Genomic DNA, 14,611 nt, shown 5'->3' with positions numbered 1-14,611 from the left:
GAACTGAAAAACCGTTCAACATGAACAACATGTGTACCCGCAAACAACAAAAAAATCCCGAAGGACAACAGGGCGGGTGCTGGGTCTCCCAATAAGAGCTAGAAGAAAAGGAATTTACGGTAAGTAACAAAATTCCCTTCTTCTTCAGCGCTCTATTGGGAGACCCAGACGATTGGGACGTCCAAAAGCTGTCCCTGGGTGGGTAAAGAAATACCGCATGTTAGAGCTGCAAAACAGCCCTCCCCTACGGGGGTGTCACTGCCGCCTGCAGGACTCTTCTACCTAAGCTGGCGTCCGCCGAAGCATAGGTATGCATCTGATAATGCTTGGTGAAAGTGTGCAGACTGGACCAGGTAGCTGCCTGGCACACTTGTTGAGCCGAAGCCTGGTGTCGTAATGCCCAGGACGCACCCACGGCTCTGGGTGAGTGGGCTTTTAGCCCTGAAGGAACCGGAAGCCCCGCAGAACGGTAGGCCTCTAGAATTGGTTCTTTGATCCATCGAGCCAGGGTGGCTTCAGAAGCCTGCAACCCCTTGCGCGGACCAGCGACAAGGACAAAAAAATGCATCGGAACGGCGCGTGGGCGCCGTGCGGGAAATGTAGATTCTGAGTGCTCTCACCAGATCTAACAAACGTAAGTCCTTTCCATACCGGTGAACCGGATGAGGACAAAAGGAAGGCAAGGATATATCCTGATTAAGATGAAATGAGGATACGACCTTAGGGAGAAAACTCCGGAATGGGGCGCAGCACTACCTTGTCCTGGTGGAACACCAGGAAGGGAGCCTTGGATGAAGAGCTGCCAGCTCAGACACTCGCCGAAGCGATGTGATCGCAACGAGAAACGCCACCTTCTGTGACAGGCGAGAAATGAAACTTCCTTCAGAGGCTCGAAAGGCGGCTTCTGGAGAGCAACTAGTACCCTGTTGAGATCCCATGGATCTAACGGCCGCTTATACGGGGGTACGATATGACAGACCCCCTGTAGGAACGTGCGCACCCTAGAAAGACGTGCTAGACGCTTCTGAAAGAATACGGATAGTGCCGAGACTTGCCCCTTAAGGGAGCCGAGCGACAAGCCCTTTTCTAACCCCGATTGCAGGAAGGAAAGAAAAGTAGGCAATGCAAATGGCCAAGGAGACCCTCCCTGAGCCGAGCACCAGGTTAAGAAAATCTTCCACGTTCTGTGGTAGATCTTAGCAGAAGTGGACTTCCTAGCCTGTTTCATGGTGGCAACGACCCCTTGGGATAATCCTGAAGACGCTAGGATCCAGGACTCAATGGCCACACAGTCAGGTTCAGGGCCGCAGAATTCCGATGGAAAAACGGCCCTTGGAACAGTAATTCTGGCCGGCCTGGTAGTGACCACGGTAGGCCGACCGTGAGATGCCACAGATCCGGGTACCACGATCTCCTCGGCCAGTCTGGGGCGACGAGTATGACGCGGCTGCAATCGGATCTGATTTTTGCGCAGTACTCTGGGCAAGATTGCAAGAGGTGGAAACACATATGGGAGCCGGAACTGCGACCAATCTTGCACTAAGGCGTCTGCCGCCAGAGCTCTGTGATCGCGCGATCGTGCCATAAATGCCGGGACCTTGTTGTTGTGCCGAGACGCCATTAGGTCGACGTCCGGCACCCCCCAGCGGCGACAGATTTCCTGAAACACGTCCGGGTGAAGGGACCATTCCCCTGCGTCCATACCCTGGCGACTGAGGAAGTCTGCTTCCCATTTTTCTACGCCCGGGATGTGAACTGCGGATATGGTGGATGCTGTGTCCTCCACTCACATGAGGATTCACCGGACTTCCTGGAAGGCTTGCCGACTGCGCGTCTCTCCTTGGTGGTTGATGTATGCCACCACTGTGGAGTTGTCCGACTGGATTCGGATCTGCTCTCTTTCTAGCCACTGCTGGAAAGCTAGTAGGGCAAGATACCCTGCCCTGATTTCCAGAACATTGATCTGAAGGGTGGACTCCTGCTGAGTCCACGTCCCCTGAGCCCTGTGGCGGAGACAAACTGCTCCCCACCCTGACAGACTCGCATCTGTCGTGACTACTGCCCAGGATGGGGGTAGGAAGGATCTTCACTGTGACAATGAGGTGGAAATACGCCACCATTGCAGAGAGTCCTTGGCCGTCTGGGAAAGGGAGACTTTCCTGTCCAGGGAGGTTGACTGCCCGTCCCATTGGCGGAGAATGTCCCATTGAAGTTGGCGCAGATGAAACTGCGCAAAGGGAACTGCCTCCATGGCTGCCACCATCTTCCCTAGGAAGTGCATGAGGCGCCTTAAGGGGTGCGACTGGCCTTGAAGGAGAGACTGCACCTCTGTCTGCAGTGAACGCTGCTTGTTCAGCGGAAGCTTCACTATCGCTGATAGAGTGTGAAACTCCATGCCGAGATACGTTAGTGATTGAGTCGGTGACAGATTTGACCTTGCCAGATTGATGATCCACCCGAAAGTCTGGAGAGTCTCCAGCGTAACATTCAGGCTGCGTTGGCATGCCTCGAGGGAGGGTGCTTTGACGAGTAGATCGTCCAAGTAAGGGATCACCGAGTGTCCCTGAGAGTGCAAGGCTGCTACCACTGCTGCCATGACCTTGGTGAACACCCGTGGGGCTGTCGCCAGACCGAATGGCAGAGCTACGAACTGAAGATGGTCGTCTCCTATCACAAAACGTAGAAAACGTTGGTGCTCCGTAGCAATTGGCACGTGGAGATAGGCATCTTTGATGTCTGTTGAGGCAAGGAAGTCTCCTTGAGACATTGAGGTAATGACGGATCGGAGGGATTCCATCCGGAACCGCCTGGCGTGCACATGATTGTTGAGCAGTTTTAGGTCCAGAACAGGACGGAAGGAGCCGTCCTGTTTTGGAGCCACAAAGAGATTGGAGTACAAACCCTCGCCCTCGTTCCTGAGGGGGGGACAGGGATCACCACTCCTTCTGCTCTTAGAGCGTCCACCGCCTGCAGCAGGGCATCTGCTCGGTGGAGAGGTGGGGCCGTTCCGAAGAATGGAGTCGGAGGACGAGAACAGAACACTGTCCTGTGCACGTGAGCACAATGTCCGCCACCCACCGGTCTGTGACCTGTGGCAGCTAAATGTCGCCAAAGGCGGGGGAGTCTGCCATCAACCGCGGATGCGGAGAGAGAGAGAGAGAGCTGAGAGTCATGAGGAGACCACCTTGGTAGCGGTTCCTCCGGCTGCCTTCCTTGGGCGTGATTGAGCCCGGCCGGAATCTGAGCCCGTCTGAGGTTTTGTAGCCCTTTTGCACGAGGACAATTGGGACCTGCCCGAGCTTGGGAAGGACCGAAACCTCGACTGTACTTTTAGGACAGCATTAATAGGGTAAGTCGCAGTGCAGACATTGCGGGGTTACGGACGCCTCTGCGGTACAGATGTACATGTGCTCAAGGCCAGCTGCGCAAGAACAGCTGAAAAGGTTAGGTTGCCTATACGGCTGTGAATGCCGGAGCAACCGACACGCCGATAGCCTCCTAGACAGATTTCAACCAGAGTCCATCTGTCTGTGAATTGGCATCTTTAAGTGAAGCCCCATCTCCAGTGCAACTATGTCTCTAGACGCAAGCCTGGAGCTTGGAGAATCCACCTTTGGACCCTGGGTCCAGCGCTTGACCACGTCAGGGGAAAAGGGATAACGTGTATCTTTAAAAAACGTTTGGAGAAAACGCTTATCTGGTAAGCGTGGTGTTTCTGGACTGCTTCTCTGAAGTCAGCGTGGCCAGAAAAATACTCCATATCCGTTTCAGATACTGAAAAGGGACTTCTCCTGCTGTGAAGCTGACTCCTCCACTGGGGGAGCTGAGGGAGAAAGATCCAACCTTCCATTGATGGACGCTATAGGATCATTCCGTATGGCGTTACCACCCGGTGTATCCGGATTGATAGCGATGTCAGGATCAAAGTCCTGGAGAGCCGCCTTATCATACAGAGAGTCCTCCTGGGACCCCCCCGTTCCAAATGAGGTTGGTCAGGAAGATTGCCCATGGCCTGTCTGGACTGCAAGTCTCTATCTTATGACAATATATCTGTCGAAACTGCAACTCCGTCCCTGTCCTTGGACAGGGTTGACAGGTGGTTTCTTAGGCCACGACTAGTAGAGACCCCGGCAGACGAAGTGCTAGAGACCCCGGCAGACGAAGTGCTACAGGGGAGCATGCACACAATGGGACGGTGTCATGAATAGCATCCCATGTAGTAAAAAACAGCACTGAAAAACTGTGTTGCTTTTTTGCCGCTGCCGACTAGCCATCTAGAAGTATATAGCCAAGATTGGTGACCGTACAGTGCAATGTATAGCATACAAGCATAAAGTACAAATGACCACTGCAGCACAAGCAATACAAGCAGCATAGAAGCCTGTGCCCTGGCACCCCTGCTCTTCTGCTGCTGTAGACTAGCCATCTAGGGGAATATAGCCCAGAAGAGTGACCATACAGTGCGATGCATAGCATACAAGCACAAGTACAAATGCACACTGCAGCCCATGCAATACAAGCAGCATAGAAAAAAACCTGTGCCCCAGCACCCTTGGTTTTCTGCTGCTGTAGTCTAGCCATTCCAGGAGAATATAGCTAAGACTAGCGACTGTACAGTGCAGTGTATAGCATACAAGCATAAACACAAATGAACACTTCAGTACGTGCAATACAAGCAGCCTAGAAAGCCTGTGCCTTAGCACACCTGCTTTCCTGCTGCTGATGTGTCGCTCTCCAAGCGGGCATATAGCGACCTATGCAGTTAAAATACACATGTACACACTGCAGTATATATTGGGGTCAGCACTATGTGTGCCGCTTACCGCCCGCCTATAAGCGGGTGTATGGTCGCCATAGTCCTGCCTGGTTGCCGAAAGACCGAGCTCGGACTGCGGTAATGGCTGCCGGCGTCTTCCCCAGCTCGTGTGAGGAGGGGCGGGCCGTGGGCGTGCCCCAAGTCAGAGCGGGAATCCGGCGTCCGACAGTGTGCAGTGAGAGGGCTGGAGCATGTAAATAAGGCTCCAGCCCTCGGCGCTGCTGATTGCTCAGCGTCTGTCCCCTTCCCTGAGTGACAGGGAGGGGGCGGGAACGAAGCGGCACTAGGCCGCAGAAGCCGGGGACTGGATTTATAAGCGCCGCCGCCGTAAAAGCGCGGTCGGCGCCCAGTCCCCGGCGGACTACAAGTCCCAGCCGCGCCGCCGCTCCCGGAGCGTCCGGCGCGGTAGTTCCCAATACACAAAGTCACTCAGCAAAGCTGCAGTGACTGTAACCCTTTACTGTCCCCGGCGCACTAGCACACCCAGCAAGTCTGGAGTGTGCTGTGTCTGTGTGTCCGGGGACACAGAGTACCTGTAATGGTGCAGGGCCATGTCCCTGAACGGTACTCCAGCTCCGTATCCAGCAGGTTCAAATGGGTCTGTGGATGGAGCCCGGCGTCAGAGCTTTGAGGCCGGCAGGATCCCACTTCCTCAGAGCCCCTCAGGGGGATGTGGAAGGAAAGCAGCATGTGGGCTCCAGCCTCCGTACCAGCAATAGGTACCTCAACCTTACAACACCATCAACGGGTGAGAAGGGAGCATGCTGGGGGCCCTATATGGGCCCTCTTTTCTTCCATCCGAAATAGTCAGCAGCTACTGCTGACTAAAATCTGTGGAGCTATGCATGGATGTCTGACCTCCTTCGCACAAAGCTTGAAAACTGGAGAACCCGTGATACCACGGGGGGGTATAGCCAGAAGGGGAGGGGCCTTGCACTTTTTAGTGTAGTGCTTTGTGTGGCCTCCGGAGGCAGTAGCTATACCCCAATCGTCTGGGTCTCCCAATAGAGCGCTGAAGAAATACTGAGCCTACACAGGCTCTCCCCCACTATATCAATAATCTGGGGTTACTGGGATCCAAGAAAAACACTGATATAGAGGAGGGACTGAATTTAGTACCAAGCATGACAAAACAATATACATAGCATAACATGGAGCAAGGTACACAGATACTCCCAGCACGGAATGATCCAACTCCAACTCCACCAAGAAGTCCACACAGGCAAAATAACAAGAAAGTGAAAACCATAAGCAGAGGTACAAAGACCAACTTATCTAAGAGAAGTTCTGGTAGACACAGAGAAAAGGGCTGGTTTCAGAATGTCCTTAGCACACAGGAGATACATTCAGCATCGGCAAGGAACAGGAGGAAACTACTCAGTTATATAGGCCCAATCCGAATGGCCTGATTGCCAATCCTCCTCAGACGTCTGTTTCCCATTCAGCAAGTAAACTGCACTACCAGTACTGACCACAAGAGGGAGCCCCAAACTAGAATCTAATTCAAATGTAGTCACAATAACTTTATATGTCACATGAACCAGTACAAACCTCCAGAGCCGTCAGCAGGAAGTCATTAATTCCTCCTCGATTAATAGGATCCATCAGGTCTTGAATAAAGTGGATTTCTGCTCCTAAGTGCTGAATCCTGGAGAATGAAAAAGTACAAAAATTAAAAGCTGCCTTTTGATTACTAATAGTGTCATTATCATTCCCAGCTAACCATAATCAAAATGTTATCATGTATCTCTGTATACAGGGAGCTCCCCCAAGTGGTGACTGCAGACAGGATCTTATCATGTATCTCTGTATACAGGGAGCTCCCCCTAGTGGTGGCTGCAGACAGAATCTTATCATGTATCTCTGTATACAGGGATCTCCCCCTAGTGGTGGCTGCAGACAGGATCTTATCATGTAGCTCTGTATACAGGGAGCTCCCCCTAGTGGTGACTGCAGACAGGATCTTATCATGTGTCTCTGTATACAGGGAGCTCCCCCTAGTGGTGGCTGCAGACAGGATCTTATCATGTATCTCTGTATACAGGGAGCTCCCCCTAGTGGTGGCTGCAGATATAATCTTATCAGGTATCTCTGTATACAGGGAGCTCCCCCTAGTGGTGGCTGCAGACAGGATCTTATCATGTATCTCTGTATACAGGGAGCTCCCCCTAGTGGTGGCTGCAGACAGGATCTTATCATGTATATCTGTATACAGGGAGCTCCCCCTAGTGGTGGCTGCAGACAGAATCTTATCATGTATCTCTGTATACACTGAGCTCCCCCTAGTGGTGGCTGCAGACAGTATCTTATCATGTATCTCTGTATACAGGGAGCTCCCCCTAGTGGTGGCTGCAGACAGGATGTTATCATGTATCTCTGTATACAGGGAGCGCCCCCTAGTGGTGGCTGCAGACAGAATCTTATCATGTGTCTCTGTATACAGGGAGCTCCCCCTAGTGGTGGCTGCAGACAGGATCTTATCAGGTATCTCTGTATACAGGGAGCTCCCCCTAGTGGTGGCTGCAGACAGGATCTTATCATGTATCTCTGTATACAGGGAGCTCCCCCTAGTGGTGGCTGCAGATAGGATCTTATCATGTATCTCTGTATACAGGGAGCTCCCCCTAGTGGTGACTGCAGACAGGATCTTATCAGGTATCTCTGTATACAGGGAGCTCCCCCTAGTGGTGGCTGCAGACAGGATCTTATCATGTATCTCTGTATATAGGGAGCTCCCCCTAGTGGTGGCTGCAGACAGGATCTTATCATGTATCTCTGTATACAGGGAGCTCCCCCTAGTGGTGGCTGCAGACAGGATCTTATCATGTATCTCTGCATACAGGGAGCTCCCCCTAGTGGTGGCTGCAGACAGAATCTTATCATGTATGTCTGTATACAGGGAGCTCCCCCTAGTGGTGACTGCAGACAGGATCTTATCATGTATCTCTGTATACAGGGAGCTCCCCCTAGTGGTGGCTGCAGACAGGATCTTATCATGTATCTCTGTATACAGGGAGCTCCCCCTAGTGGTGTCTGCAGACATTTTATCATGTATCTCTGTATACAGCGAGCTCCCCCTAGTGGTGGATGCAGACAGGATCTTATCATGTATCTCTGTATACAAGGAGCTCCCCCTAGTGGTGTCTGCAGACATTTTATCATGTATCTCTGTATACAGGGAGCTCCCCCTAGTGGTGGCTGCTGACAGGATCTTATCATGTATCTCTGTATACAGGGAGCTCTCTGTTACGGTTGCTGCGAGCACTGGAGACTAAGTCCAGATTTCTTGCTACTGCACATGTGCGAGCGCTGGAGACTAAGTCCAGATTTCTTGCTACTGCACATGTGCGAGCGCTGGAGACTAAGTCCAATCTTGGAGCCATTGCACATGTGCGGGTGACATCATCGCTGACACGAGGTCACATGTCTCTGACACCTTCTATGCCGATTGGTCGCTGGTCATGTGCTTGTGACGTCTTGCTCGGTGATAGGCCAGCATGACGTCACTCCTGTCGTTCTGGCAGCGGATTGGCTCTGGTGTCCTCCATCTTGGATGAGGCACAGAGTCTATATAAGACCCTGACACACGCCGCATGGTGCTCAGTCCTCTTGGTTCATGCATATGAGTAGACGCTCTGTGCGCGTTCCTCTAGGCATTCCTCTGTCTATGCTAGGTGAGCGCTACCGGCAGGGTAGCGTTCTTATACCTTACAGCTTCGGCTGCTGTCCGTATCCTTACCTCTTAGGGGAGCGGACATAGGCAGGTGCCTGAGGCACATGGTCTGGCTGGGCCTTGTGATTCTACTCGTAGGTGGACGTTGCCGCTAGGGTAACGTTCCTTATACTGCGTCTGGCAGTTGTTCGTATCCTCGCACACTAGGGGAGCGAACAGAGGTAGGAGCTTTGTGCAGCTTACGCTGCTGTTCGTCTCTTTTGCACCACTAGAAGAGCGGACCTAGGCAGGTGCCATATCTAGTGGTTCGTGTCCTCGCACACTAGTGGAGCGAACGCAGGTAGGAGCTTTGTGCGGCTTACGCTGCTGTTCGTCTCTTTTGCACCACTAGAAGAGCGGACCTAGGTAGGTGCCATTTCGCACACATTGCCTTTGTCTCTGTGATTATTAACAGAGATCATTCCACACACCCTCCAAGTAAGGGAGGAATTGCTTTACTTACTTATTATATCCTTCTGTGAGTTAACAGACGTATTGCACTCTGCCATAGTCTGCAGCAAAGTCTTTGCACGGTGGACCCTGACTGTCTGATACTCCTTTCAGTTATTATCAGACAGCCCCCCGTAACACTCTCCCTAGTGGTGGCTGCAGACAGGATCTTATCATGTATCTCTGTATACAGGGAGCTCCCCCTAGTGGTGGCTGCAGACAGGATCTTATCATGTATCTCTGTATACAGGGAGCTCCCCCTAGTGGTGGCTGCAGACAGGATCTTATCATGTATCTCTGTATACAGGGAGCTCCCCCTAGTGGTGGCTGCTGACAGGATCTTATCATGTATCTCTGTATACAGGGAGCTCCCCCTAGTGGTGGCTGCAGACAGGATCTTATCATGTATCTCTGTATACAGCGAGCTCCCCCTAGTGGTGGCTGCTGAAAGGATCTTATCATGTATCTCTGTATACAGGGAGCTCCCCCTAGTGGTGGCTGCAGACAGGATCTTATCATGTATCTCTGCATACAGGGAGCTCCCTCTAGTGGTGGCTGCAGACAGGATCTTATGTATCTCTGTATACAGGGAGCTCCCCCTAGTGGTGGCTGCAGACAGGATCTTATCATGTATCTCTGTATACAGGGAGCTCCCCCTAGTGGTGGCTGCTGACAGGATCTTATCATGTATCTCTGTATACAGGGAGCTCCCCCTAGTGGTGGCTGCAGACAGGATCTTATCATGTATCTCTGTATACAGGGAGCTCCCCCTAGTGGTGGCTGCTGACAGGATCTTATCATGTATCTCTGTATACAGGGAGCTCCCCCTAGTGGTGGCTGCTGACAGGATCTTATCATGTATCTCTGTATACAGGGAGCTCCCCCTAGTGGTGGCTGCAGACAGGATCTTATCATGTATCTCTGTATACAGGGAGCTCTCCCCTAGTGGTGGCTGCAGACAGGATCTTATCATGTGTCTCTGTATACAGGGAGCTCCCCCTAGTGGTGGCTGCAGACAGGATCTTATCATGTATCTCTGTATACAGGGCGCTCCCCCTAGTGGTGGCTGCAGACAGGATCTTATCATGTGTCTCTGTATACAGGGAACTCCCCCTAGTGGTGGCTGCAGACATTTTATCATGTATCTCTGTATACAGCGAGCTCCCCCTAGTGGTGACTGCAGACAGGATCTTATCATGTATCTCTGTATACAGGGAGCTCCCCCTAGTGGTGGCTGCAGACAGGATCTTATCATGTATCTCTGTATACAGGGAGCTCCCCCTAGTGGTGGCTGCAGACAGGATCTTATCATGTATCTCTGTATACAAGGAGCTCCCCCTAGTGGTGTCTGCAGACATTTTATCATGTATCTCTGTATACAGCGAGCTCCCCCTAGTGGTGGCTGCTGACAGGATCTTATCATGTATCTCTGTATACAGGGAGCTCCCCCTAGTGGTGGCTGCAGACAGGATCTTATCATGTATCTGTGTATACAGGGAGCTCCCCCTAGTGGTGGCTGCAGACAGGATCTTATCATGTATCTCTGTATACAGGGAGCTCCCCCTAGTGGTGGCTGCAGACAGGATCTTATCATGTATCTCTGTATACAGGGAGCTCCCCCTAGTGGTGGCTGCAGACAGGATCTTATCATGTGTCTCTGTATACAGGGAGCTCCCCCTAGTGGTGGCTGCAGATATAATCTTATCATGTATCTATGTATACAGGGAGCTCCCCCTAGTGGTGGCTGCAGACAGGATCTTATCATGTATCTCTGTATACAGGCAGCTCCCCCTAGTGGTGGCTGCTGACAGGATCTTATCATGTATCTCTGTATACAGGGAGCTCCCCCTAGTGGTGGCTGCTGACAGGATCTTATCATGTATCTCTGTATACAGGTAGCTCTCCCTAGTGGTGGCTGCAGACAGGATCTTATCATGTATCTCTGTATACAGGTAGCTCTCCCTAGTGGTGGCTGCAGACAGGATCTTATCATGTATCTCTGTATACAGGGAGATTCCCCTAGTGGTGGCTGCAGACAGGATCTTATCATGTATCTCTGTATACAGGGAGCCCCCCCTAGTGGTGGCTGCAGACAGGATCTTATCATGTATCTCTGTATACAGGGAGCTCCCCCTAGTGGTGTCTGCAGACATTTTATCATGTATCTCTGTATACAGCGAGCTCCCCCTAGTGGTGGCTGCTGACAGGATCTTATCATGTATCTCTGTATACAGGGAGCTCCCCCTAGTGGTGGCTGCAGACAGGATCTTATCATGTATCTCTGTATACAGGGAGCTCCCCCTAGTGGTGGCTGCAGACAGGATCTTATCATGTATCTCTGTATACAGGGAGCTCCCCCTAGTGGTGGCTGCAGACAGGATCTTATCATGTGTCTCTGTATACAGGGAGCTCCCCCTAGTGGTGGCTGCAGATATAATCTTATCATGTATCTATGTATACAGGGAGCTCCCCCTAGTGGTGGCTGCAGACAGGATCTTATCATGTATTTCTGTATACAGGGAGCTCCCCCTAGTGGTGGCTGCAGACATAATCTTATCATGTATCTCTATATACAAGGAGCTCCCCCTAGCGGTGGCTGCAGACAGGATCTTATCATGTATCTCTGTATACAGAGAGCTCCCCCTAGTGGTGGCTGCAGACAGGATCTTATTATGTATCTCTGTATACAGGGAGCTCCCCCTAGTGGAGGCTGCAGACAGCATCTTATCATGTATCTCTGTATACAGGGAGCTCCCCCTAGTGGTGACTGCAGACAGAATCTTATCATGTATCTCTGTATACAGGGAGCTCCCTCTAGTGGTGGCTGCAGACATAATCTTATCATGTATCTCTGTATACAAGGAGCTCCCCCTAGTGGTGGCTGCAGACAGAATCTTATCATGTATCTCTGTATACAGGGAGCTCCCCCTAGTGGTGGCTGCAGACAGGATCTTATCATGTATCTCTGTATACAGGGAGCTCCCCCTAGTGGTGGCTGCAGACAGGATCTTATCATGTATCTCTGCATACAGGGAGCTCCCCCTAGTGGTGGCTGCAGACAGAATCTTATCATGTATCTCTGTATACAGGGAGCTCCCCGTAGTTGTGGCTGCAGACAGGATCTTATCATGTATCTCTGTATACAGGGAGTTCCCCCTAGTAGTGGTTGCAGACAGGATCTTATCATGTATCTCTGTATACAGGGAGCTCCCCCTAGTGGTGGCTGCAGACAGGATCTTATCATGTATCTCTGTATACAGGGAGCTCCCCCTAGTGGTGGCTGCAGACAGGATCTTATCATGTATCTCTGTATACAGGGAGCTCCCCCTAGTGGTGGCTGCAGACAGGATCTTATCATGTATCTCTGTATACAGGGAGCTCCCCCTAGTGGTGACTGCAGACAGGATCTTATCATGTATCTCTGTATACAGAGAGCTCCCCCTAGTAGTGGTTGCAGACAGGATCTTATCATGTATCTCTGTATACAGGGAGCTCCCCCTAGTGGTGGCTGCAGACAGGATCTTATCATGTATCTCTGTATACAGGGAGCTCCCCCTAGTGGTGGCTGCAGACAGGATCTTATCATGTATCTCTGTATACAGGGAGCTCCCCCTAGTGGTGGCTGCAGACAGGATCTTATCATGTATCTCTGTATACAGGGAGCTCCCCCTAGTGGTGACTGCAGACAGGATTGTGAGGTAAATCCGGAGAGATGACGATAAATCATGATATTCAAGTATGTCAGGAAGCCCTCTCCTGGTGTCAACCCCCCTTTCCCCCACACAACTGGTTTAGCAACAAACTCCATGGCCATGTCCTGTGATATGGAAATTAGGTGGCTTTGGGACAATGGACACAGGATGGCTCCCTGCCGTCACCCTGTAGTAGGAGCTGCTATCTAATTAGCAAGGCTCTGGAAATAGCCAGACAGAACGACTCCAGTAAAAAATGGTTCATATCTCGCAAGCCATATTTCCGATAAATATGGCAACCATAAAAATGGTGTCTCCGCATGTGGACGATGCCGGCACCCCCTTTTTATGGGAACAGGACATTGGGAAATGCCCCAGGCGTGATATCAGCCAATGGGGAACTGGCAGACAGGTCATGAGTCCCCTCGTTCTGTAGCTAAATTCATAACTGTCACAATGAGAGCATTGGCGTCTGCCTACGACGCTCCCAGGCAAAGTTATAGCCAAAATCCCCTTTGCTGGATAATTCTGATCCATGCAGGGGGAGTGGCAGTGCTTCCCTGTGAGGTCACTAAGGTAGGAGGGGACCTGGATCTGCCCAGGTTGATAACCCTACTTCGGCCATTTTCCAGCGTTCTTCTGCTCGGGGGCCTGGTTGGGACAGACCTGTGAGAGAGTTCCTGGAAACCTGGTCTACAGCGCCCCCCTGTGGCCAGACACACAAGGTAACTGATGTAATTGTATACCTGTTTGTAACCCATGCTTTGCTTGTAACTGTACTCTGACATAACTGTATATTCTGTAGATTCCCTATTGTATATATTGTAGTTTCTAGTGTGCTTTAGGCGATTAAATTATATAATTAATCCTGGGCTGTTCTGTTATCTCGATCTTGAATCCCACGTCTGTGTGTTCGGCTAATAGTTACCGTGAAGCGGTTGGTGGCAGCGAGTTGTGCCAAGGATTATTGTGGGGAGGCCAGTGAGATTCGGGAAGATATTATATATTCCGCCCGCGGAGGTCGGGGGAATATATACCCTACTCTCACCGGGGACCCTTCAATAATCGGCATAAGTAGTATAGCGGCCTCCTTGCTTATTGTCGGGCAATTCCATAATTGGCCTGACTATAAGAGGGGCGCTAGAGAGCGAGTCACGTGCTCTGTCTGTCGGTCGGGAGGTATAAAGGAGGGGTGACCCCCACTTGTTACCCCCCGAGTGTGACGTACTGGTAGCCAGCGCGGGGGATTTCTGAGTGACCCCCCCGGTGGTTTGTGACATATTGGTGGCATAGCGGTGGGATCGAGATAATAGTGTGTGTGAGTGTGAGACCCATACTCCCAGACACTAAAGACTGCCTGCAGCAGCTGTGGCTGCTGGGGTCTTCAGACTAGCTCAACACTAGAGTGTCAGAGTGCAGATACTGTAAGGTGTGTGGAGGCATCAGGTGTCAGTTCTGTGTCAGTGACCAAAAGTCTGCAAGAATGGCTGATGGCACCAGGAGCAGAGCTATGCAACTGGCCAATGCTAAAGCAGGAGCCGAAGAGAGGGAGGACGGTGCTGTGGACAGCAATGAGGAGGTTGCCCACGAGTCCTCCAGGAGCTCGACGCCAGAAAACAGCTCTGCAGAGGACATTGCACAACCGGGCACTGCTGGACAAGATGAGGAGCAGCTCGCCCAAGGGTCCTCAACGAGCCAGATGCCAGCCCTCCGCTCTGCAATGGACAGTGAATCACCAGGCTCCGCAGCGGGCCGCAGATCACCACGTGCCATTCCACCGAGCCTGGGAGGCTCGGATAGCCTTCTTCAAATGGCTATGGCCCTTCTCCAGGCTGGAGACCGGGATACCTACGAGATACTCATGGCAGAGCGCAGGGCAGAGCGGCAGGCAGCGCGTGAAGAGCGCCAGGCAGAGCGTGACTACCAGCTGCAGCTAGCTCA

The 14,611-nt window shown here is 51.7% G+C and overlaps 1 protein-coding gene across 4 annotated transcripts in view; it reads right to left on the bottom strand.

Moving 5' to 3' along the window:
- Positions 1-14,611, bottom strand: part of ALS2CL (ALS2 C-terminal like) — a 197,958-nt gene that overhangs the window by 2,302 nt on the left and 181,045 nt on the right. For all 4 annotated transcript variants that reach the window (XM_075315852.1, XM_075315853.1, XM_075315854.1 and 1 more), the window contains one exon: positions 6,368-6,464. In XM_075315852.1, the coding sequence (XP_075171967.1) occupies positions 6,368-6,464 (97 nt within the window). The remainder of the gene's footprint in view (positions 1-6,367; positions 6,465-14,611) is intronic.

Source organism: Anomaloglossus baeobatrachus, chromosome 6, assembly GCF_048569485.1.
Source record: "Anomaloglossus baeobatrachus isolate aAnoBae1 chromosome 6, aAnoBae1.hap1, whole genome shotgun sequence".
NCBI lineage: Eukaryota > Metazoa > Chordata > Amphibia > Anura > Aromobatidae > Anomaloglossus > Anomaloglossus baeobatrachus.
Note: the sequence above shows the minus strand (reverse complement) of the source record. Positions and strands in the feature narration are given on the sequence as shown.